The sequence below is a fragment of the Globicephala melas genome, chromosome 2 (genome assembly GCF_963455315.2).
Source record: "Globicephala melas chromosome 2, mGloMel1.2, whole genome shotgun sequence".
Taxonomy (NCBI): Eukaryota; Metazoa; Chordata; class Mammalia; order Artiodactyla; family Delphinidae; genus Globicephala; species Globicephala melas.
The window spans coordinates 36,391,782-36,418,013 of record NC_083315.2 but is presented as its reverse complement, the minus strand read 5'-3'; the positions used below and the strand labels follow the sequence as shown (position 1 = coordinate 36,418,013).

The window sequence follows — 26,232 nt, the reverse complement described above, 5'->3', positions numbered from 1 at the left end:
ACCTGTGTTTCTTTTAGCCATTTGGTGAATACATATTGAGAGCTTCGGTGTTTCCACTAGCTTTTCTTTTTTGTTCTTTTTTTAAAAAGTTTTTCCTTCCCTATTTTTTGTGTGTGTGGGGTTTATCGGAGTCTACGATGTAGTGACGATTTTTAAAAATAACTTTTCATTGCCTTTTAGTCTTTATTTTAAATAATTTGTCATTTCACTGCTCTCAACATTTTGTAGAATTTTTGTCCAGGTTTTTTTTTTCCTTGTGTATGTGTTCATTTTTAAAAGGAATTGGGGTCATACTGTGTCTATGGTTCTTTTGCTTTGCTGGTTTTGTTTTTATCCATTAATTTTCATATTATGAGGATTATTTTAAATAATTAATGATTAATAATTATTGTCAGCATAATTTTTAAAAATACATAGAGCAGAGTGCACAAATCTTAAATTTCATATGTATGCTCTTATGCAACCATTGTTAAATCAAGATATAGAACATTTCCAGCTCCACTGAGCCCCTTCTCAGTAACGGTCCCTCAAAAGGTAGCCATTATTACATTAGCACAGTTTATTTAATTTTATTTATTTGTTTATTTATTTTCGGCTGCGTTGGGTCTTTGTTGCTGTGCGCGGGCTTTCTCTAGTTGCTGCGAGCGGGGGCTACTTTTCGTTGCATTGAGCGGGCTTCTCTTTGCGGTGGCATCTCTTGTTGGGGAGCATGGGCTCTAGGCGCGCGGGCTTAAGTAGTTGTGGCACACGGGCTCAGTAGTTGTGGCTCTCAGGCTCTAGACCACAGGCTCAGTAGCTGTGGCGCACGGGCATAGTTGCTCCGTGGCATGTGGGCTCTTCCCGGACCACGGCTCGAACCCGTGTCTCCTGCATTGGCAGGAGGATTCTTAACCAGGGAAGTCCCACATTAGCATAGTTTTTAATATATTTTACTGTATGAATGTGCCATAATTAACCATTCTCCTGCTGCTGGAATATTAAGGTGTCAAGTTTTCTTTTTGCAATTAGAAACAATGTTATGGTTGTGTGTCCTTGCAAATAAATTTCTCTTTACAAAGATGGTTATTTTAAAAAATAAATTCCTGAGGGGCCAAGGCTGGATCTAAGAGTACAAACATTTTAAAACTTCATATTTAAAAATATGGTAATAATGCAGTTGAGGTATTTCCTTCCTTCCAGTGAGCGTCAAAGTGTCTTGACATCTGATCCTTTGCAAATCCTTGAGAGGTCCCCTTCAGATAAGAAGGATAGGTGTTATTATCTCTACTTATTAGGTGGTCAGTGAGGTTGTGTGACTGAGTTGTATGTTAGGTCAAGGTCACTCTGCAGCAAGTCTGAACTGACTTAGGGCAGGATAACTCAGTCCTGGGTTCTTGCGAGGACTTTGAATTTCTGTTACTCATGCTTTGGTCTTTTGGAAAGAAAAATACTCTATTTTTCGTGCTTGTGATTCTTCTTAACTTCTCTTGCCATAGAGATGTTTTCAGGAATAAGCCATTTTTCCTTTAAGAGGGACAGGAAACTTCTGTTGATTTGCGGATGTAAGAATCATTTGGTGGCCTGACCTGGGCTGCTGTGAGTTAGATTGTTTTAGGACAGTTTACTTATTGATTCTAGTTCTCTTTCTCATTCTTAGCCAGACTCCTTGTTGAAATTTGAGGAGGGTGCTGTCTTCTCAGAGAGCCTGGCTGGAGAAGACTGAAGGTCAAGGTTAGAAGCCTGAGTGATTCCCCCCAGAACGTGGATCATGGCCTCGGAGGTGCCGAGAGTAACCACTCCCCTGAGCCCCTTAGTCCGTGTCCCTCAAGAGGAAGATGACCAGGAGGAGGAGGTCGCCACCATGATCCTGGAAGACGACTCCTGGGTGCAGGAAGCTGTGCTGCAGGAGGATGGCCCTGAGTCGGAGCCCTTTCCCCAGAGCGCCGGCAAGGGCAGCCCCCATGAGGAGGTGGCCGGAGGGCCACAGGGTGCCCTTGGCCGTCTTCGAGAGCTCTGCCGGCGCTGGCTGAGGCCAGAGGTGCACACCAAGGAGCAAATGCTGACCGTGCTGCCAAGGGAAATTCAGGCCTGGCTGCAAGAGCATCGGCCCGAGAGCAGCGAGGAGGCGGTGGCCCTGGTGGAAGATTTGACCCAGACCCTTCGGGACAGTGGTGAGATGCAGAACCTCGTAGGGAGAGGGTGGGAGCAGCCCTCTGAGATGGAAGAGTGTGGTGTTTGCAATGGAGGAGAAGGTGGTATCCAGGACTGAGTTCGGGTCAGCCCCATCCCTCTACTCTGTCTACAGGTGATCAGCCCATTGTCACCCCAAAATGCCCTGGTTGTGTGCAGTGACAGTTCCAGAATTTCGGTATAAGAGGGGCTTAGAGGACTATTCTCAGAGCCAGATTTACGTAGTTAGCACAGTTTTTTTGTGTGGAGTTGGAGCGGTTGGGAAGCTGATGGAGGTTATGGGGTGAGGGGCTGAAGACCCCCATAAACCACCCCTTGGCACTTTCACCCAGTTGTGCAATAAACTTCCAAATATTTAAGTTCCAGCAATTAGAAAAACCAAATCCTGTTTTAAAAAAGTGATTATTTTTGTGAAATCAAGGTGAATGACGAGTAAGCCAGCTAATAACTAGGGACTTATCTGTGGTATAAAGTCATCCATCCCAGGCTCTTAAAAGAGTAATTCCAAACCTGAGCTTTTTGCAACAGTTAATATATTTGTCTCTTGTGTTATTAATACGTTGTGGGACCCATGCACGCCGTTCAACCACTCTGCCTCCATTCTGGTCTTCAGTTGTAAACTGGACTGCCTTGCTTACCAGATATTTACTTCAGATCTACCTGTGCCCCTAGGACTGTTTCAGGACCCCCAGGAACCAATGGCTGCCTCTGTGAGGATGTTCAGGGAACGGAGTGGGGAGAGGAGAGGAGAGGTCAGAGAAGGCTTCACAGAGGATGTGACACTTGAGCAGGAGTTGAGCTGGAGGGGGGTTTGGAAAGGCGCAGGGCAGGGGGAGGGTGTGGCATCCCAGTGGAGCTGAGGCTCAGAAGGGTGGACCGGTGTGGGATCGGTGGGATGACCATATAAGGAAGGCTGGCTGATTGGAGTGGAAAGTGTGTTTTTAGGAAGGGGTAGGAAATAGGGTCTGGGGGAAGGGTGGGTGAGGCTTAGACCAAATGTCTTTGGCCTCAGCAAATTCTAAACTAGGGCCCCAGGGGCATGGGAGGAAGCTGAACTTAGCAACAGGATGCAGGTTTGATTACAGGAGGGAGAGGCCAGAGGGAGGAGAGCAGCCAGGAAGCTGTCTGGATGCTGGATGGGCAGTGATGGGGTGGGTCCAAGGTGGGGACTGCAGGGGAAGAGGAGGAGACTGGACGCATGTGAGAAAGAGCTAATAGTAACCGTAGCCAGCACTGATGGATCCTTTTTGTGGGCCGGCCAGCGTGCCTAGCATCTGATATGCAAAACTCACGTAAACTCTCAGGGAGCCTGGCTGGAGAAGACTGAAAGTCAAGGTTAGAAGCCTGAGTGATTCCCCCAAGACCGTGGATGATGGCCTCGGAGGTGCTGAGAGGAACCACTCCCCTGAGCCCCTTAGTCCAGGTCCCTCAAGAGGAAGATGACCAGGAGGAGGAGGTCACCGCCATGATCCTGGAAGACGACTCCTGGGTGCAGGAAGCTGTGCTGCAGCTTGGAGACAAGAGGAATTATCATCACCGGGGAAGATAAGTGACTCCCTTAAGGTCACGCAGCTAGTATGAGGCTGAACCAGGATGCCAGCTCAGGGGTCTGAGGACGTGGCTAATGTTCTTAAGCATTTCGTCACATCTGATGCAAAGTCATAGTTGCTGGTGGGATGTTGGAAAGAGGGGCTGCAGATGAGGAGTAAGACAAAGGTGACTAACTCAGAGGCATCTAGTCTAGAGGATTCAGAAGGCTGGAAAGGGAAGGTGGTTTGGGGACAGAGTTGTAACAATGCCCAGGGACTTGGGAGATGTGAGTATAAAGCTGTCCTTTGGAGAAAAGGGTGGTCATGGAGGGCCACCTGTGAGCCCAGGCCTTCACTGAGCACCTCACATGTCCATCTTGCTGATAATCCCGTGAGGTGGGTGGAACTGTCATTTTACAGATGAGGAAATGGAAGTTCAGCAAGGTCAAGCTGTTCCTTGAGGTCACACAGCTGGTTAGTGATGGAGCCGGCCTTCAAACTCCAGTCTGTTTGCTTCCACGTGTGTTTGGTAGATCCCAGGTTTTATTTGAAGCAAAATACCTGATTTTCTTTGGCCCTGAAAAATAGCTTTTAATTTTACTCTTCCTACTTAAAAAAGCAAAAGCCTCTCATCCTGTTTAAAAACCTGTTTACTGTGTAACGAGTTTGTGATGAACCTCAGGCTCTTCAGTGAGATGCTAAAGAGAGGCCAGAGGGGTGGAAGGCTGAGGAGAAACCTCTGGGGTTACTGTTCAGTTGGGGAAGTCACAAAGCAGGGCGTCAAGTCTCATCAGGTGTCTCTGAGGCAATGACAGGCTCCCACTGTGACAGCCCTCCCCACCTGGCTTGCTGGAGGGGCTTTGTGCCTTTCATCTTTCACGGAACATCCCGGATGGGGAATGTCCCAGACTGAGTGGGCTCGTCAGTGCTCTCATTTCTGCCATTGAGATCGTCTTTGTTGGTTTTCATTTGTCTAACACATGCTCCTGACCTGCCTTATGATTACTCAGAGGAACCTCTTCAGTGATCTCCATCTCTTCTCAAACATTTACTCAACATAAGACCACTTGATCTCTAGTCTGTTTGTCTAGCTCGGGACCTTTGGTCACATTTACCCAGCACATTTTCAAGGCCTGGCTAGACAGTGGTTGTTTAATATTTGACTAGCAGGCACCTCTAGGTGTTCACAGTTAAAATATCTTAAAATTCCAGTTGAGATTGGACCTATATCAATAGTTTAAGTGGTAAAGCTCATCTCTCTTTGTGTTTCCCAAGGGCATTTTGATCCCCATACCCAGCCCTATTTCAGGCTCTTGGTATTTCACCTGAACTCTTGCAGCAGCCTCCAAAGGGAACCTGCCTTCAGCCTCTTTCCCCTGCATTGCTCCACTCCTACCTGAGTGATCGGGCACTCTCCTGCTTAAAAATCTTCTTGAGTTCCCCAGTGTCTCCAAATCAACCATGACCTCTTTGTCCTGCTCGCAGCCCGTGGCCCTGTGTGACCTGGCCCAGGTGCCCATGGCTGGTCCTTCTCTGATCCCCTTGCCACAGCTCTTGCTTCATTCAGACCAGATCTTGCTGTTTCTTGAACATAATCTGTATTTGCTGGCATTCACCTGTGCTCCTGAGTTTTGACTTGGAGTGGCCTTGTCCATCCCTGTGTGATAAAATCCTGGTCTTCCTTTGAGTGCACACCTTTGGAGACCTGCTCCATAAAGCTGTCCCTCCGGCCCCTGTTTCCTGTCCCCAGTTCCACCCGCCTGAGAGCATCTCTGATCACCTCTGCTAGAAGTCATCTCCCCCAGAACATTTGGATTCTCCTCCTCTTTTGGCTTTGTATCGTATTCTGTCTTGTTTTCTATTTGTATGAATACTCATCTTATTTCTTCTAGGAACCTATAAAATCCCCAAAGTCAAGGAACCTATCTTTTTCTTAACCTTTTTCTTTTTTTTTTTTTAAGCTCTCGCAGTACCCAGCACAGTGCCCTATACATAGTGGGGACCCAGTAAGTATTGTCGGGATGAGGAAATGAATCCTTCGAGCCTCCCTGCAGGTGTGGAGAAGCTCACCTGCTGGGTCCATGAAGGAGGCAGATAGCTGCTTCCTTCCAGGCTTATCTGCCTCTCCTTGAGAAAGCCAAGCTAAGTTTTGTTTTGTTTTAAAACAAAATGGGGTCGGGACTTCCCTGGTGGTCCAGTGGTTGGGACTTCGCCTTCCAATGCAGGGGGTGCAGGTTCAGTCCCTGGTTGGGGAGCTAAGATCCCACATGCCTCGTGGCCAAAAAACCAAAACATAAAACAGGAGCGATACTATAACAAATTCAAAGACTTTAAAAATGGTCCACATCAAAAATATCTTAAAAAAAAAAAGGTCAAGCCCAAAGTTGGCAGAACGTAGCCAGGTATATTTCCAAATCTAGAAAGGGAGACTAGGTAGGACTGCAGCTTAGACCTGGGAGAATTCTTAGGCTGGTAGGCAAGTCAAGCAGCTTAGTCCAGCAAGAGAGCACCTACTCTTAGGTTTTTGTTCTTGGAAGCTCTGTATTAATCCTTTGTTTATGTTCAGCAAACTCAGTGAATATTATCATATTTATGCTGTTAACCAAGATGTTTATAAACATAGAGAACATGTTTCTGAGTGTGGAGGTGGGTACTATTGCCGTTTCTCAAATTCCAGAGGCTCAAGGATATCTCCCTTCATGGCCTGAGAATAAACCAGTAGGTGGCCTTTTTCACCTGTTGTTATCCAGCCAAACTGGTAGGAGTAGTCCATGGGACTGGCAGCATTTACTTGAAGGGACAAGCTTTGGATTTGGAAACCTAAGGTATGGTGAATCCACACCCCAGGGAGGACAGTTGCCTGGAGGTCTCTTGCACCGGGGAGCTGGTCTTGGATGTGGCCACCAGCGCACAAATGCCAGAGAAAATGAAACTGTCGTGGGCTGGACGTGGAAGCCGCAGTAGGGCATCACTTGTCCTGTGGAGACCATCCATCCAGTGATGTGCTCTTTCTTTTTATTTTTTAAAAAATAAATTTATTTATTTGTTTTTGGCCGTGTTGGTTCTTCGTTGCTGTGTATGGAGTTTCCCTAGTTGCGGCGAGCAGGGGCTACTCTTTGTTGTGGTGCATGAGCTCTACGCGCGCAGGCTTCAGTAGGTGTGGCTCGCGGGCTCTAGAGCGCAGGCTCAGTAGTTGTGGCGCACGGGCTTAGTTGCTCCGCGGCATGTGGGATCTTCCCGGACCAGGGCTCGAACCCGTGTCCCCTGCGTTGGCAGGCAGATTCTTAACCACTGCACCACCAGGGAAGTCCTGTGCTCTTTCTTTTTAGATGAGATTGGCCCACATGGTTCACGCCTGGCAGCTGTGTTTTTAGCCTGTTTCACAGGCCTGTTGAAAGACCATTTATGAAAAGCACTAGTTACCTGTGTTGCTGGTTACAAATTACTGATGTAAAACCCAATACACTTCCTTTTTTTTTCTGGTGACTTGGAGAATGAGAACCCCAATTTTCCAGGGCAATCTTGAGTATTTGTCCTTGTAAAGCATCAAAATGTCTCAAATTCCAATAGCTGGCAGCCAAACCATACCTCTCAGAATGTCTCACATCGGTCTGTAAGAGGCCTGGGCCCTGGGGCCAGAAGTCGTTTCTCAAATTGTATGGCCTCATTTTCGGTTCAGAAAGTATAGTCACTAGAGTTGAGACAGCTTGTCCTTGAACTGTTCTCTAATTGCTCTACCCACCCTCATCTCACTTTCTGTATGAAGTAAGCAGAAAAATACCTTTAGAGCCCGGAGACCAGTGGACTCATGCCGCAGCAGCCTCCCCAAGATAACCCCAGACCAGTGTGGTTGCAGCATCAGGCTGAAAGGGGAAATGCTCCTCTCCTAACAGATTCTTTTTTTTTTTTTTTGGCCGAATAGCACGGCTTGCAGGATCTTAGTTACCCGACCAGGGATCGAACCCAAGCCCCCTGCAGTGGAAGCTCGGAGTCTTAACCACTGGACCGCCAGGGAAGTCCCTAACAGATTCATTTTATCTCATAGAAGCCCCACCACCCGAAAAAGAAACTGCTGCCATCAGAGGGGAGCAAAGGGGAAATTATGGGGCTCAAAATTGATAGATTCGTGACATGTAAATCCTCTGACCATTAGTGTGGGGTCCCTGTGCCATCAGCATCATCTGGAAGTGTGTTAAAAATGAAATCCCCGGGCCTCCCTTCAGACCTACTGAACCGGAAACTCTGGGGGCGGCGTCCAGCACGTGGGTTTAACAAGCCCTCCAGGTGATCCTGATTCAGCCACCAGTTTGAGAACCACTGTGCTAGGCCTATGGTTCTCAGACTTCTCATTGGGGTCCTGGAACCCACTCCAGGGATTCTGATTTTCTGATTTAGTTGGCATGGGGGTGTGGCCCAGGCAAGGGAGTTTTGAAAGCTTCCTAGGTGGTTCTAAGATGCAGTGAAGTTTAAAAACCACTGCTCTAGAGCCTTGTTACTCAGAATGTGGTCCATGCACCGAAAACATAGGTGTCACCTGGGAGCTTGCTAGAAAGGCATACCTCAGTCTCAGCCCAGCCCCACTGAAGCAGGATCTGCATTCACCAAGATCTCCAGGTGATTTCATATGCACTGTGAAGTTCGAGAAGCACTCCTCTAGACTAGTCAGGAATGGAGATTATCAACTTCAAACCTACTCTTGTCCAACAGGTGAGCTGAGAGTCACAGCTGACCTCTCCAGCCATCCTCAGCATCACACCTGGCTTTTGGTGGGCACAGGCAGCAGCTTACCTATTTTGAGCTTGCTGGCCCAGCAAAAATGCTCCCTTGGTGACAGCAAATGAACAAATACTTTCATGTTTGTTAATAAGGGGAGTGAAGAGCGGTGCAGGGTTGTAAAGGTATATGTCTTTTTAAAGCCACAACTCTCAGTTTCAAGACAAAAACGCTTTCAGTTCACTTAAATATTTGAAGTGTATACCATACAGAACTCTCAGAGAGATGTAACATTATAACCGTAACTGTTTGGCAATCATTCATTTAAACCAATAACATCTCCTTGCTGTTTCGACCAGCGCTTTGTCTTTCAGGCAGTCAGAGTTCAGGGGGAACAACGGTCTCAGTCACTCAGGCGCTATCAGGTTCCCGCCAGTCTTGCCAGGGCAGCGCCCCGATAGGGAGAGCCCTACTTGGGCATCAGCTGTATCAGAATTACAGACCCACTTCTGCATTTTAGACCAGTGGCTCTGACCATGGTGTTGAGACACAGCGGTATGTCACAATCAGGGGGGAAGGACCTTACAAGAATTCTGAGCTTAACACACATTAAAGCACCAAAGTTTGTGACCAGTTATGTCACTGTTATAGATAAATTACAGCAAATTCAGGCTTATCCCCATATTGACAGCAATTTTTCTTACACTTATTCTGGTACGCTTTGTAGCATGGGAGAGAAAGCAGAGGCCTCTGACCAGGCAGGAGGACACACGTGGCCCTGTGCATTCCATGGGAATGTGCTGTGCATGTGAGTCTAGAGCCCATGTCAAGGGCAGGAAAATACAAGATCCATTGATTTAGACCGAGCTGCAATTGTCTAGTAACCAATAAGGGCCCTATGGCAATTCAGGAATCATTCAGTGGATGGACCGTTCAGTGGATGGTGTTTGGACAGTGTTCTGACCCTTTGAAAAAACTAAAACTGGATCTCTACTTCACAAGTTACACAGAAATCAATTCCAGATGAGTTATAGATCTATACTGTAAAAGATCTGGAATCAGCTATAGGAGAGGATTTTTATAATCTTGCAGTGGGGTGGGACTTCTTAAACAAGACAGAAATCGTCAAAGCTAAATTGAACTCATGGAAACAGAAAAAGTCTTTTATATTAAAAAGATACTGTGGACACTTCCCTGGTGGCGGAGTGGTTAAGAATCCACCTGCCAATGCAGGGGACACGGGTTCGAGCCCTGGTCCGGGAAGATCCCACATGCTGCGGAGCAACTAAGCCCGTGCGCCACAACTACTGAGCCTGCGCTCTAGAGCCCGTGAGCCACAACTACTGAGACCGCATGCTACAACTACTGAAGCCCGCATGCCTAGAGCCCGTGCTCCACAAGAGAAGCCACCACAATGAGAAGCTTGAACACCGCAACGAAGAGTAGCCCCTGCTCGCCGCAACTAGAGAAAGCAAGTGTGCAGCAACGAAGACCCAACACAGCCAAAAATAAATAAATAAGATACTATGAACAAAGTTCAACGAAAATGCACAGACTGGGAGGAAATATCTGTAACAAAGTCTGCAGTGTAGCAGATAAGAGTCAAAATCTTGCTCTGTAAGAGCATCTACAATTCATAAGAAATTGTCAACCCAGTAGAATAGAAGGTAAAAGATATGGTCTGGCAATTTAGAAATGAATAAAAACAAATTATATCCATATGAAAAGATGTTCAACCTTACAAATTACCAGGGAAATACCCATTAAAGCAAGATACTCTTCTTTTGCCTGTTAGGCCATCAGAAATTGAATAGTGTTTCTAAGAATTCTCTGCCTTTTTGAGCATTAACTTCATCTTTTAAAATTAATTCCAGAATTTTTCTAGTAAGGTATCAACTATTTTAAATTTGGTAAGAGTACATAAAATGATATATAAGAGCCATAAATTCTTTTTTCTTGTTATGGTGGTAAATATATAACATAAGATTACCATTTTAACCATTTCTAGGTGTATAGTTCAGTGGCATTAAGTACATTCACATTGTTGTGCAGCCGTCACCATCATCCATCTCCAGAAATTTTTCCTCTTCCCAAACTGAGACTCTATACCCATTAACAGTAACTCCGGGCTTCCCTGGTGGCACAGTGGTTAAGAATCTGCCTGCCAATGCAGGGGACACGGGTTCGATTCCTGGTCCAGGAAGATCCCACATGCCGCAGAGCAGCTAAGCCCGTATGCCACAACTGCTGAGGCCCGCGTGCCTAGAGCCCGTGCTCCGCGACAGAAGAAGCCACCGCAATGAGAAGCCCACGTACCGCAACAAAGAGCCCCTGCTCACTGCAACTAGAGAAAGCCCACGCGCAGCAACGAAGACCCAACGCAGCCAAAAATAACTAAATAACTAAATAAAATCTATTAAAAAAAAAAAAAACACTAACTCCCCTTCTCTCCCCACAACCCCTGGCAACCACCATTCTGATTTCTGTCTCTATGAATTTGCTCTAGTAGTTTCGGGGGAGATCAAAACATTTAGAAAATGAGACCCCTTCTTTCCTGTTTCCTTAATGCCTGACTCATCTCTGAGTTTTCTCTACTGGAGATCTGGCTGTCCAACCGCTTGCTCACAAGCCTGCTTCCTCAGAAGCCTGCCTCCCTGTATCCAGTCTCATCCACAAAATATGCTCATTTTGAAATAGCAAACACTCTTTCTACTGGTGAAGTTCCTTTTTAAAGAAAATTCCCAGCTCCTACCATCTCATCCCATCTCTACCCATTAATATGTTGATGATATTCCCCTTTTATCTGACCACATCAGCTTCTGAGTTTTCACTTTCTTAATTGACCACCCACAAAAAAAGAGAATTGCCCGCAGTTGAATGTACTCTATACTCTTGATTTCACCAGTGTCACCTTTTCTTGAGGAGGAGCTTGGGAGGAACCAGGATCCCTCATCCTTCCCAGCTCAGTGATTTTTTTTTTTCCCATTTGGAGGCCCTTGTTAAGTCAGATCGCCCGAAGGGTGCTCTTTTCTGTCCTTTAGAAAGGCTCCCGTGCCTCTGTGTTATCAGAGACCAACCTTAAAAGAACTCTCAACCTTCCTTTGGCCTTCCCTGGAGTATAACAGTCTTGAATCTTTGTCTACGTAAAGGAGGATAGGACTGGTCCTTAAGCAGCAGACAGTGAGGGGGTTATTGGGTCAGGATTCCGCTCAGATGGGCCTCTGCAGTGAGGTGGCAGAGGAAGATAATCACACAAATTAAGCATCATGTCTAAAGGCTCCCAGATTATAAAGGAATTCTCTCATATTCTTGTCTAATAGTTCAGTACTAATTTTTTTCCCTTTAAATCTTTGATCTATTTGAGATTTGTCCTAGTATGGGTCCAACTGAAATTTTTCCATTTGACTTAACTGCTTGTTCCCAGCATCATGAATGCTGGTGTCTTTTGGATGTGGTGTCTTTTCTCCATGGATTGGAGAGGCTACCCTTATATTCAACATATGTGAAATTCCCATAGTCATAGAGATGATTTTTTTCTGTTCCACTGGTCTGTCTATTCACGAGCCACCTGAATTCACATGTATTAAATTCTGAACTCACATGTCTACTGAGTCTATTTCTGGAGGTTTGGTTTTGTTTCATTGGTCTGATTGTCTATTAACGTTTTAATTACAGTAAGTCCCCTACATACAAACAAGTTCTGTTCCGAGAGCATGTGCGTAAGTCCAGTTTGTTCATTAAGTCCAACAGAGTTAGCCTAGGTACCCAACTAACACAATCGGCTATGTGGTATTGTACTGTAACAGGTTTATAATACTTTTCACACAAATAATACATAACAAACAAACACAAAAAATAAAACATTTTTAATTTGAAAGTACAGTACCTTGAAAAGTACAGTAGTAGAGTACAACAGCTGGCATCCAGGGGCACGTTCATGTCTTTGAAAGTTCGTAACTTGAGGGTTCGTATGTAGGGGACTTACTGTATTGAGATTTTATGTTTTAACATTTGACAGAGATAGTTGCTCCCCGCCTTACTCCCCTCATTTCAGTCAGTAATCTTATCTACAATAATGTTTATTTTTGTACTGTTAAAGACTCTTATACTTCAGTTACATGATTTGCCAGTTTTAAATGATAACCTTTGGACTCCCAGGTATACAGATGAGGCAGTTAATGAATATATCCTATATCCCAGTTTCTTCCCCACAACCCCAATTTTGGTTAGCATGTCATTCCTACATGTCTGTGTAACATTTACATTCTCTTTTTTCACTCTAATTGCCACAGTAGTTTTAGACATTGTTCTAAAGTTAAATGTATCTGTTCAGCCCCAGTCCTTTTGCTCTAGCATTGCCTTTGTCTCGTGGTTGACCGAAATTCATCTCCCAATAGTTTCCTCAAGAAGGGTCATAGGAACAGTATTCTGCGAACTTGTGTATATTCAAAGCTGTTGGCCTGTAAACTTCATGCTTGAAGGACAGTTTTGTTGAACGTAAAATCCTTCACATCCGTTTTCTTTGCTTGCATGTCTTGTAGCTCTTGCTGTATGATCTGCAGGGATTGAATGTTACCGGAGAGAAATTTGAGACTGGTTGATTTTCCTCCCCCATATAAGTGATTCGATCTTTTTACCTTCTTGTCCCCTGTCTCATTAGTAACCACCCTGGGTTAGTTTTCCTTGGCACACAGTGTACCTTTCAAGGGTTTTTCTGTCTTTTTTTTTTAATGTATTTAATTTTTTGACCACGGGGTACATGGGATCTTAGTTCCCCGACCAGAGATCGAACCTGTGCCCCCTGCATTGGAAGTGCAGAGTCTTAACCACTGGACTGCCAGGGAAGTCCCATCAAGGGTTCTTCTATCTTTATAGATTATACTTGAAGGATTTGTTCTATTCCTTTGGCTTAGTTTCCTTTTTTGAGAACTCTAGTTATATATTTATTGATTCTCCTTTTATCTCACTTTGGTTTCTGTCATTCTCTTTAATCTTTTTTTTTGAACTTTATTTTTTTTTTATACAGCAGGTTCTTATTAGTTATCTATTTTATACATATCAGTGTATACATGTCAATCCCAATCACCCAATTCATCCCACCACCACCACCCTGCCCCGCTTTCCCCCTTGGTCTTTAATCTTTCTTCTTTCTTTGTTTCCATCTCACTTCAATTCTCCCTTTCCCTTCCTGTGCTTTCCAAGGTGCCTATTTTCCGTTGAGTTCCTCCCCATTTTGTCTTCATTTCTCTGGATTTTTTTCCCTTCTTCCCAGATCACATTTCCTCTCTTCCTGTTGTCTCTTCTCAACTTCTACTTTGTGGTCTTCCTTCACAGAGGCGGTTGCTTCACTTAACATTTTTTAGGGATGAAAAATGGTCATTTTTCTCAATAACAATAATTCCTGTGATTCACTTGGGAGAGTCAAGGCTCTCTCCGCTGCTTTACAGAAACAGAAAGCTTCCTGCACACACAGCTCATCTGTGTGATTCTGTATAATTGTAGCCTCACCTCCCTTGCTTCTCCAAACCAAAGAAGCCAGCCCTGCTCACCCCAGTTCCCAAATGTACCGATGTACTTGAGGGTGAGTCCCTGACCCTCAGGAAGTGATTTTCTGCCTGAGCTTTTTGAGACACTTCCCCCAAGAGCGCCCCCCTCCTGCTTTCCATGCTTGTTCTCTTCACGTTTTCCCTCCTTGGCTTCCGCCCGGTCTCTGCTGTTTTTGGAAGCCCTTACATGTATTTTGTTGTCTGCAAATTGATCTCCCTCCTGATCTCACTGAAAATGAAGTCTGAGTTTTTGTTTTTCCTGTTGCTTCTGAGCTCAGCCTGGAACATACCAGTTCTGATTTTAGGGCAATGAAAAACTCTATTAACTACTGTCCCTATTCGGAAGAGAAACTACAAAGGTCATCACAAAAGGGTTTTGGGTCATGTTAGCTTGAAGAAAATGAAGAAACCTCAGCCTGGAGGTTCTTATAGAAGAGATAATAGCAGAGCTCTGTGACAGAAACTTGCAAAAGAGCAGTCTTGCAGGATGTTGAGGAAGCACAGAATTTCTGGCCCTAGCCAGGCAGGAGCTTGCATGGTGCCCCTCATTCCTGTATCCATCCCCTGGAGATCTGGGGGAGGGGGGCCCGAGGGCAATTATAGGAGTCCACAGATTACCAGCAGCATCTGTGTCAGTGTGAGCATGAAATGTAATTATATGCTTAATTGCAAGTTTAAGTAGATCTTATTTTGACTAAAGACATGAGTGGAACCTAGGTTCAACCTGAGAGATGTAGGCCACATTGTATCATGTTCATATACGGAAATTTACATTAACTTATAGAGACTAATAATCACTGAATTGAGCATCTAACCTTAAACAGTTTATCAGCATTAACAATGGAAATGTCACTAGGCCTTTGTGTAATTATTTTGCTAATTGTCTTCCTTGCTATGAATGGAACTACTTTCTTATGAGGTCTGATGTGTGATGTTAGGTCTTAGTAATAATCAGGCTATCACCTTTATCAGTAAAAGCATTGACTGACTTCTGTATACTCTATAGAATTTTAAAAAAGGGTTGAAGATACCTTACAGAAATAGAGCACAAAGAAATTATAGTAAAGAAGAAAATATTGGGAAGGAAAAAATGAAAGAACACAAGTTGCATGCTGTAAAAACATCCAGTATTCCTGCTCTGGGCTTTTGGCTCCAAGCTTCCAAGCAGGCAAGGCAGAGAGGGAGCCACAGTCAGGGGCGTGAGGCAGACACAGATCACTCAGAAGAGAAGCTCCTTTTGATACTTCCATCAGAGAGAAATTTCCTCCTCTGGCCGATCAAGAGGATATTGTGTGGTATAAACAATGTCGTCAACAACTTCCTGGCAGCATTAATGTTCCTGACAGCTGCTGACTTAAAAAAATGCACAGTGTGAGAGTTGAGGGTTAAGTTTTATTTGGGAGAAAATGAGAACTATAACTCGAGAGACAGCATCTCAGGTAGCTCTGAGAAACTGCTCCAAAGACGTAATGGGGGAGGTCAGTATATATGTGATTTTGGTGAAGGCGGAGTATACACAATCAAGCACATATTTTTTTGCAGAAGGTTTCTGCTAGTCTCTTGAAGGTTACTGCTAATCCCGAGGGGCAGACGTCACCATGAAGGAATTGAGTGCTTTTCTAGATACGAGGAGATGCAAGAATTGGGCTCATAAAATGGTCTCCTGAAAATATTAACTATCTGAAGACCTGTTCTGCCAGTTTTTCCCAGGGCATGGAGGGCCTCATTTCTGCTCTCCACCCTGAACTCCTTTCAGGGGGAGTTGAAAGTCAGCAGCTGCAGCAGCATGTGATTTAGTCCTTGTAGAGGTAGATGGCAAGTGCCAGTTTGTAGCTGACACAGCCATTAATTTCTTTCTTTTTTTTTTTTTAATATTGATTAACAATGTAATGTTAGTTGATAGAAGTTCATTTCTTTTTAATTTTTTACTTTTTGGCTGTGCTGTGCGGCATGCGGTATCTTAGTTCCCCGACCAGGGATCGAACCTGTGCCCCCTGCAGTGGCAGCACGGACTCTTAAGCACTGGACCACCAGGGAAGTCTGTGATTAATTTCTAATGACCCTTCTTAGAGTGTTCATCAGTGTCAGCCAGAGTCATTAAACCAACACACAGTTCAGTGAACACAGTTCTGCCAGTGTCAGAGCAGTGTGATCCAGGCCCACAGCTCTGCTGGCTTAATCCTGGGATAGACTTTAGAGTCTCTCATTTGAGGAAGAGACTTGTTCTTCCAGCAGTCCTCCCTCATGATTTGTTTCACCCAAACGTTTGATAAGTATTGGGCAGTAGTTTGGCAAGTTTCTGGAAGGTAGATATTTTGTGTTACCGATAGGAGATCTATCTGTAGACTCTCACTGCAGGTAAATTTGAGGGCTCTTTTTTTTTTTTTTTTTTTTGGCTGCGTAGCATGTGGGATCTTAGTTCCCTGACCAGGGATCAAACCCATGCCCCTATAGTGGAAGTGCGGAGTCCTAACCACTGGACCGCCAGGGAAGTCCCCAAATTTGAGGGCTCTTTTAACTGCCCACTTACTTGTTTCCAGTCATGTGTATAGACACATAGAGTCCTTGTTGCTGGTGCCCTGTCATCTTGTCTGTATCTTACTTAAATGCCAACTAATAAGATTATAAGCATCAGACATTTTAATGCACAGAATTATTATATAAGCTCCATTTGAAAGGAGACTGAGCTTTAGGGGAATATCTGTGGTATCAATAAGAAACTCATTCATTCATCAAATTCAATAGAGCACCTACTAAGCATCGAGCACCATGGTGAGTATTGGGGACTGTGTACCCTGTTGCTTTCCTTTGATCAGGAATTTGAAAATTCCCACCTGATCTCATTTCCCAGTGGAGAAACAGGTAGAGACCTGAAACCCACATCTTTAAGACTTAGAAATTCTGGGTGATCACCCTAAAGATATGAGACCTGGCAACTGGATAACCAGTTAGAAGGAAATAAACCTGTCTTTTTTTTTTAAGTTTTGAGGGTTCTCTAGCCTTTTTATTTTCACTCGAAGTTTAATTCATTTTAAATTTCCCCTTTGGTTTTCTTTTCTCATCATTACAGGAAATTGAGTACAAATTGTACAATTTTCTTCATTGTTTCAGATTTTGAGATCCAGAGTGAAAATGGGGAGAACTCTAACCAAGACATATTTGAGGATGTTGAATCACATGAAATGTTCTCCGAAATGCCTGAAGGGGAAGGCATTCCACAATCTGACTGGGAAAGTGACTTGGAGAGAGACTGCAGCTCCCGGGGGCCCCGGGGAAACACCCCAGGGGAGGACCATGGGGAGGTGCCACCCCAGAGCAGGGAAGTTGGACAGCTCATAGGCCTTCAGGGCACCTACCTGGGTGAGAAGCCCTATGAGTGTCCCCAGTGTGGGAAAACCTTCAGCCGGAAATCCCACCTCATCACGCACGAGCGGACCCACACAGGAGAGAAATACTACAAATGCGATGAGTGCGGAAAAAGCTTTAGTGATGGTTCCAACTTCAGTAGACACCAAACTACTCACACCGGGGAGAAACCTTATAAGTGCAGGGACTGTGGGAAAAGCTTCAGCCGGAGTGCAAACCTCATCACCCACCAGAGGATCCACACGGGAGAGAAACCCTTCCAGTGTGCTGAGTGCGGCAAGAGTTTCAGCAGGAGCCCCAACCTCATCGCCCATCAGCGGACTCACACGGGGGAGAAACCGTACTCGTGCCCCGAGTGTGGCAAGAGCTTTGGAAACCGGTCCAGCCTGAACACACATCAGGGGATCCACACGGGAGAGAAGCCCTACGAATGTAAAGAATGCGGTGAAAGCTTTAGTTACAACTCCAACCTCATCAGGCACCAGAGGATCCACACAGGAGAGAAGCCGTACAAGTGCCCCGACTGCGGGCAGAGGTTCAGCCAGAGCTCGGCCCTCATCACCCACCGGAGAACTCACACGGGAGAAAAACCTTATCAGTGCAGCGAGTGCGGGAAGAGCTTCAGCCGCAGCTCCAACCTGGCCACGCACCGGAGGACCCACCTGGTGGAGAAGCCCTACAAGTGCGGGGAGTGCGGGAAGACCTTCAGCCAGAGCTCCAGCCTGATTGCACACCAGGGGATGCACACGGGCGAGAAGCCCTATGAGTGCCTGACATGTGGGGAGAGCTTCAGCTGGAGCTCCAACCTCATCAAGCACCAGAGAATCCACACGGGTGAGAAGCCCTACAAATGCAATGAGTGTGGGAAAGGCTTCAGCCAGCGCTCCCAGCTGGTGGTGCACCAGAGGACCCACACGGGTGAGAAGCCCTACAAATGCCTCATGTGCGGCAAGAGCTTCAGCCGGGGCTCCATCCTGGTCATGCATCAGAGAGCCCATCTGGGAGACAAGCCATACAGGTGTCCCGAGTGCGGGAAAGGCTTTAGCTGGAATTCAGTCCTCATCATACACCAGCGAATACACACCGGGGAGAAGCCCTACAAATGCCCCGAGTGCGGCAAAGGCTTCAGCAACAGCTCCAATTTTATCACACATCAGAGAACTCACATGAAGGAGAAACTTTACTGAAGGGGCAGAGAGGGAAGGTGAGGGACTGGCCCAGGAGGGCACTTGCCACTCTGCCCCCAGACAGGGATGTGTCTGTAGAAGAGCCATTCTTCCTAAAGGCTTGTTGGGGATCTTTGCCAGAATCTTACCCCTACTCACCCTCATTTCTAGGATCCCATCGTCTTAGTGGTCAGAGTCAAACCCCGAGAACAGAGCGTAGGAATGGAAGGTCGGAAAGCTAGGGCTTTTTCTGTCACGTTTCTTGACTTGATTGGCTCCTTCTCTCTCCATCCTCTGTGCCCCAGTTTCCTCTTTGGTAGAACAGGGGGGATATTTCTCTGTGTGGAACAGAAGACAGTATGGCCCACATTTTAGAGAAATACCAGAAACCTGTTGGTGTTGTCTGGTCGTTCTGCTGCCAGTTGTTGGGCTAAGGTGCCTTCACCCGAGCTGCTAGCATCCCAGGGCCCCTGCCATGGCAGAACTGGCCCTTCCTGCCTTTGTGTCCTGGGGTTTGATTTCGGGTCAAGGTGGAGGGGCTTCTCCCATTCTGAGTCATCCGCATGAAGCTAAAGCCCTTTTCTCGTTCTAGAAAGTGTCAGGAACACCGGAACACGAGGGAGTCTGGCCCAGAACCAGTGTCCCAGTACCTTCCCATTGATAGGAGTTGCCCGGGGCCTGCCAGGGAAGGCATAAATGGAGATGTATGTGTTTGCTCTTGTCTCTGCTTACTGTCCTGGGGTAAGTCGGCTGTGGGTCGGTGGGGACACATTTATTCTTGCAGGGTTTTAGTTTTTGAGCGTGAGGTGAAGTCAGAGCCGCCAGCTGCCTCCCCCTGGTGGATGGTATTTCTGTCTTCTTCAGGGTGAAACAGTCCTGCACTCTGCAGGGTTGCCTTGTGTCTTTACCCCCCAGATACATGGCCCTGTAATCATCACTCTGTGCACTTGTCGTTTTTATCTTATATATGCAGATCTAGAATTCTGTCTGGTAGCTTTTGTATACAAAGAACGTTATTTTTAAGGAAGTGTTGATTTTGAGGACACATCACCTGTACCCTGGAGAGATTTGGGCTTGAATCAAGAGTTGTCCTACAGATGTCGCCCTTGATCTTGGGATGCTACCAGGGCTTCGTTCTTGGGTCCTTGAGCTATGAAACAGTAAAGACAGGATGATAGCAGGTGAAGGGCTTTGTTAGGAGGGAAGAGGAGGGTAAATAGGCTTTTCTCTCCTACGCGTAGGGCCTGCCTTCAGAACGCACCTTGGTTCTTACAGGGTGGATGCTCCAAATTGCCTAATAAAGTACAGTCCCACTCTTTTCCTGAGTCTGTCTTTTCACATGTGTTAAAAACCTGAACTTGACAAACCCATATCTCACTTCCCCACCCAACTCACCTCCTGCCCCAGGCTGGAAGTGGTCCAAGACCTTTAGGGGGAAAGAAATCACTTGCTTCAAAGAGCACACCTTTGGGTGAACCTAGTCCTGTGTGCTTGACCAGTGCACCCACCTCTCCACTGCTCTTTGCTATCTCTGCATCCAGTCTGTCAGCCAACACTTGGAGAGGCAGCTTTGGCTAAGGTGCCAGATGATTCCCAATGGTCTCCTTGGGAGGCCATCTCCATCCAGAATCAACTAAGTTAGACACAAGGAAGCTCTGGGCAGTAGCAGTTGTTACACCAAACCACGTAGGCTGTGAAATCCCCGTCACCGATTCCATTCCTTCACTTACAGGGCAAACGTTTACTGAGGGCGTGTGTACCATCACCATGCTAGGTGCTGGAGAAAGGTTGTGAACAAGAAGTTCCGTTACCTGTCGTCATGCCGCTTTACTAGGAGAAAGATTTCCATCTGTCTAGGAAGATACAAGAGCTGCCCTGCCTGTAAGGGAGAGTGGACAGGCGGGTTTCCTAGGTGGCATTCAGTTCTGGAATTTGGGTTGTAGAAATGGTGTTTTTTCTCTTTCCCTTAAGCTCAACTTGAGAAAAGAATTGGTATTAAGGTTTTTAAACCTTTCTAACTAAGTTTCTTTTTTTATTCCTCCCTACCTGGTATAAACACAAAATGTCCTGGAAAGAAAGGAAGCCAGATTAGCTGAAATTGCAGAATTAGACTGGAACCAGGTTGGGGAAATGACAAAGGGTGGTTCTAGAAAGGTTGAGAGCCCGTTGCTTCCCGTCCTGCTTGCACCTAGAGGGGGTCTGCAGAGGCAAGGAGGGGTCTTCATGCCGGATGTGTTGGATGGAAGGACACGGCCTTCTTCCCCTAAAAACAGTCAAGAAGCCCCAGCCCCCTCGGCAGATCTGCCTCTGCTACATCTCTGTTCACAACTCAATTACACCTGTGTCTCTGTAACAAAGACTATTTCCCCTTCAAGGTACATATATTTAGGGACCGAGTTTTTGTTACCAGTTTGTTTCTAAGTTCATGGGAACAGCCTTGGGACCATTAAAAACCTACAGTAAATGGTTTTTTTTTAAAGGCATCTTCTTTACCCTCAGTGTGGCCCCCAGGCCCACCTCAGCAAGTCTTTCACGTGACTTTGGTCACTTCCCTCTCCCCGGCCCCGCAGTGGCCGCCCTGTACCCATTGCCCCTCAGACCCACGCCAGCCCCCAGGCTCTGCTCACCTCTGAGAACCTTGAGCCTGCCAAACGTGGCCTCCCTCAGTGTCCCAACCAGCAAACTTCTGTGTATCAAACCCTGTCACTTCCTTGCCTCCGGGCTCAGCCGAGATGTGTGCTTTTGGTTTAATAGTCATCTATCTCCACCTGTCACTTGCCTCCACCTCCCTCCAGGACCCAGGACCTTGCTCATCTGCTATTTCCTCTCTCGATTTCCAGTCTCTCCCTCTCTACTGGCTTCTTCCTGCAACTTACTCACCTCCTGCCCTTGTTCCTAGAGCCTCAAACTTGCATGTTCAGAACTCAAGTCCCCCACCTGCCTCCCTTGATCAGGGTGCTGGTTCCACAGGTGTGTTTCCTCGTTGTGAGTAGCACTGCCATCCACTCGGTGTCACCCAACCCAAAAACCTAGGAGTCGTCCAAGACTCTTCTTCCCTCGAATCCCTTAGAGCCGTTTGGAAACCAAGCCCTTCTCAACTTTTCCCAGACCCGACCCCCCTGGCGTAGTTCAAACCCCTGCCCGACACTGCAAAAGCCCCCTTCCTGGTGCCCCCCAAGCTCCCTCTGGCCCTGCTTCCCGCTGCTCCATCCTCTGTTGTAGCCAGAGTGAGCGTCCTTCCACAGCAAAGAACTGAACCTGTCACTACCTAGCTTAAACCCTCCGGTGCTCCCCCATCCCCCTAAGGAGGGCAGATGAGGTCTTCCTGATGGGGGCCTTCCTGATGGCCTTCCTGATGGGGGCCTCTGTGGAACCTTACGTTCATACCTGGCCTTGCCCTCGTCACCACACCTCTATGCCCTTGACCATCCTCGCCCCCTGGCAGCTCCCCTCAATGAGCCCTGCTGGGCCTCGTCTCTCTGCTCCCTCTGCTCCCTCTTGTGGATTGCTGGGCTGCCCTGTCTGCCCAGGGCACACCTGCACATCTTTGAAGACTCAGCCTGGGTACCACCCCCTTCGTGAAGTCTTCCCTGCACTTGCCTGGCGGACGTGATCCCGCCCACCACACCCCTGAGCTCTCCAATTTCGGTGCCTGTGACTCTCATTGCATTGACCTGTTTCGTGATTCTGCCCTGTCCCTCTTCGAGTTTTTATGCTCACACCCCTACTGAGGTTCCAAACTCTCTCTCCAGCACTCAGAGCAGGGCCTGGCATGTGATAGGAAGTCAATAAATATATGCCAGTTGGGTTCTCTCCATACAGTTGTATGTAAATGCAAGAGGCGGATGGAGCCCAAAATTCTGACCTGGAAAATGGGTTAGGTTTCCTACACTTCCCTTTGGTAAGATGATTAAGTTATTTTTAACTTCAGTGACCTTTCACCTCAGTTACAATTTATTGGTATCAGTGAATGGAGACACAGCGAAAGACATTTATAAAAACCAACCCACCAACCAGAATCCTAACGAAAAAGCTTTTGTTTTCAAAATGTCACAGATCATCAAAAGTCAGTGAAAAACATGCATCCCCTTTCTTATAGCTAACTCCGTAGTACACCATCTAGTTCTCTTCTCTCTGGGCAAGCAGTGAAGCTTGGAGACTTTATCTTACTCTCACCCTTTTAATCCCAGGGTATTCGTATAACTATATCCTGAGACAATTCTTGTTTTAACTTTTTGTTGAAACATAACACACAGTGACTTCCCTGGCGGTTCAGTGGATAAGACTCCATACTTCCAATGCGTGGGGCACGGGTTCAATCCCTGGTCAGGGAACTAAGATCCCACAAGCTGCCCGGCACAGCCAGAAAAAAAAACGAAATATAACACATAGATAAGTGTACAGCTCATATAATTTTTACAAACTGTATACACCTGTGTAAACAGCACCCTGGTCAAGAAACAACTTAGCAGCACCCCGAAGTCCCCCCATCAGGTCCCCTCTGGGTCAGTAATTTGTCTCCTCCTGACCCTGTTCTGAAGTTTGCAGTGGGGCAGGTGGAGTGTTGGGAGCTGAACCGACCTGGCTCTAGACACACTTGTGCCACTTGTGTCACTTTTAATAGAGATTTTACATTTTGAGGCAGGTCATCATGAGACTTCCTCTTGTTTTTCATGGAATTTTATTTCCTTTTGGGTTGCATTTCTGGTTTACAATAAGCCATAGTAGCTTAGTGTAACACAATTCATGGTTCAGTATGTACCTTGCCCTGCACCTGTGGCTTAACACGCTACTCCTGAAGTCAATTAACCCCGCTGCATTATTACAGCCACGAGAAACACCTAAGGAACCAATGGAGAGAATAACAAAACACTAAAATAAAAACAGCATATTGGCTACTCCCCTAGTATCAAGATGATCCACAACTGTAACTGGTCCTTCCTTGCACGTGACTGGTGGTCGCCCTCCCCAACCCTTTATCCCTGAGGGGAGTCCTGTCTCATAACCAGGGAGCTGTGCAGGGGCCCGGTGTGCTGGGCTTGCCCGTCCCACAGTCTTTCACAGACAGACCTGGAGTTTTTCAAATGCAGGGCCATTTTAACCTCCCTGCTGCCTGGCCCTGTTAAGCTATTTCAAATCTCTGGACAGAATATTAGAGTCTTTCCTTTCTCTCACCCTCTTGACTTGATAAAATAGCCCGTGGCCACAGAGGAGGTGAAGGTGGAATCGCACGGATGATGCTCAGGTCGTGAGACAGAAGGTTGCAGAGGCCGGTGGAGAGTAGGGGCTGTGGTTAATTCCCTTTGGTGCTCCACCCAGCCACTGGTGCAACTGAGCTCTTGCCTCTGGCATCAGCAGAGACTGTGGCTCCTGGGCCTACCTGCCCCTCACTCCCTCTCCCCTGCTCACTCTTCCCAGTGTCCCAACTCTGTAAATTTTCCATCCATTCAAAGGCCCACGGCAGCTGTAGAAGAATGGCTGCTGGGAGGAGGAAGGTCTGGCTCCGAGGAAACACTTTGCCCAGGCCCCTCACAGCTCACAGGCCTTGGCAGGCACAGTGTGTCCGCCGTTTGTTTGCACTGTCGGTGTCGGGGCAGGAGGCCTGCCAGGATGCCTCGGGGTGGCGCATCTTGGCAGATTTACCACTCACGAGTTCCAGTCCCCAAGTTTCATGGTGCAGGCACCCAGAGATGACCGGACACTGGGTGGGAGGCTCCTGGTAACTAAATTTCCGAGAGACCAATATTCCAGAAGCCCAATTATTATTCATTTACTTGGGGATCTCCAATCCCAAGCCACTTTCAGAGCACCCCTTGTTCCTGGTCTCCAGTGACGGAAAATCGAAATGGTGGCTTTGTGATCAGACAGTGGCTGTTGATGAGCACGGATTGAAAGAAAGGGGTCATGTGACGCACCCCCCTCAGGTGATGAATGCTGCACTTCAAAATCCCCTTCTCTTCCCTGCCCCCCCAGCGCTGTCGGCTCCGTCCCCAAGATTGCCTCGTTAACTTTTTTTTTTTTATTTTATTTTTATTTTTGGCCGTGTTGGGTCTTTGTTGCTGTGCGCGGCTTTCTCCAGTTGCGGCGAGTGTGCGTTGCTCTTCGTTACGGTGCGCGGGCTTCTCATTGTGGTGGCTTCTCTTGTTGTGGAGCACGGGCTCTAGGCACGCGGGCTTCAGTAGTTGTGGCTCGCGGGCTCTAGAGCACAGGCTCAGTAGCTGTGGCGCACCGGCTCAGTTGCTCCGCGGCATGTGGAATCGTCCCAGGCCAGGGCTCGAACCTGTGTCCCCTGCATTGGCAGGCGGATTCTTAACCACTGCGCCACCAGGGAAGCCCTCGTTAACACTTTCTTCCAGGTTTCCCTGATGAACACGCCCCCTTCCACAGACAGGTTAGTGTCACTGGTTAAGTTGGAGTTAAGTGGACGATCCAGTGGGCTTAGGAGACAGTGGTCTCCACTCAGTACACGTGGCTGTAATTAGTTGAATTCTTAGAGCATACGCTTATTTCTTTCATCTCAAAATCCTTGTCTCCTTACACACTGCTTGTAAATCCCTCTGTGCCATGTTTTTCTAACATATCAATGGTCTAGAAACCACCCTCTTGCTGAAGAGTTTCAGCACTATTGTCACTTGCCTCTCTCAGCTGTCCCATGAGATGCCGCCTTTCTGAGACACTAGCTCCTGCCTGTCTCCCTCCTGTTCCTGTCCTGAGATCTGTGGTGCAGCGGATGGGGTATTGGGAGCCAAAGAGACCTGACAGGCCTGGTTCTAGACACACCTGTGCCCCTAACTAGCAGCATGACTAGGGCAAATCACTTCTGGAGATCTCGTTTTGCCTCACCTGCTCAGCTGATGCCCCTACTTGCCCATCCCATTCCAGAAGGCTGCTCGAAATCACTCGGTGTGGCGGTGAACGTTGAAATCCTACTGTCTCTGGTAATATTGATAACTCAGATCAAATGGAACCTGCTTTCACCAAAGAATGGACCTTTCTAGGTTTCTGAGACCAACTGTCCTCTGAGGAACCAGAAAGCTTTAGCTGGGAAAACATCTCATCTGTGTAGACTCTTCGGGGGCCTCTAGTCCCAGTCCTTGGGGAGTGTGGCTTGCAGCTCAAGGGCACGTATGCAAGTCTTCTTGTTTGGAGGACTGGATGTGGTTTTGACAGTGAAGGTGATAGGAGCTAGGTTTGGGACGACCCTTTCCAGGTTTGGTTTTGCTTCCAGTGAAAGTTCCATTGGCTCAGGAGATCCCTGAGTTAAGGGAATGGCACATGGAATACTTGGATTAGTCATTTTCCATTTTCTTTTTGTAACAGTGGAACCACTTTTTCAAGTGAAACCTTGAAATAATAGAAAACATGTAAAAGCAGAGATGCTGTGGTGACTGGATGGTGAGAACCCAAAGCGCTCTCCCGGGCTGGGTCTTTGCCCCACCTCACTGGTCCCTGAGGCAGCTCTCTGGAACTTCTGGGCTGTGTGTGCATGCTGAAAGCGCTGGCCCGAGTTTTCCACAGTAGCCCTCTTGGAACTAAAATCAAGAGGCTAGAAGGAATCTCCATGGCCCAGACTTGTAACTGGATTTAGGACTCTACGGAGAGCCCCTCTTGTTGTTCTGTCCTTCCCTTGCCCCACCGCAGGCTGCCCCTCCTGGGGGGGAATTGTAGCTTCACCCACCTTCTGTTGAATTTTAGACCTTTTATCTGTTAAATAGGGAGTGAGACCTAACTAGGCAAAATTTG

At 46.9% G+C, this 26,232-nt stretch overlaps 1 protein-coding gene across 1 annotated transcript in view; it reads left to right on the top strand.

Moving 5' to 3' along the window:
• ZSCAN2 (zinc finger and SCAN domain containing 2) overlaps window positions 1-26,232 on the top strand; it is a 45,342-nt gene that overhangs the window by 521 nt on the left and 18,589 nt on the right. Inside the window, 2 exon segments of the mRNA XM_030878558.3 lie at window positions 1,637-2,150; window positions 17,069-18,463. Coding sequence (XP_030734418.2) covers window positions 1,748-2,150; window positions 17,069-18,463 — 1,798 coding nt within the window. The 5' untranslated portion in view covers window positions 1,637-1,747.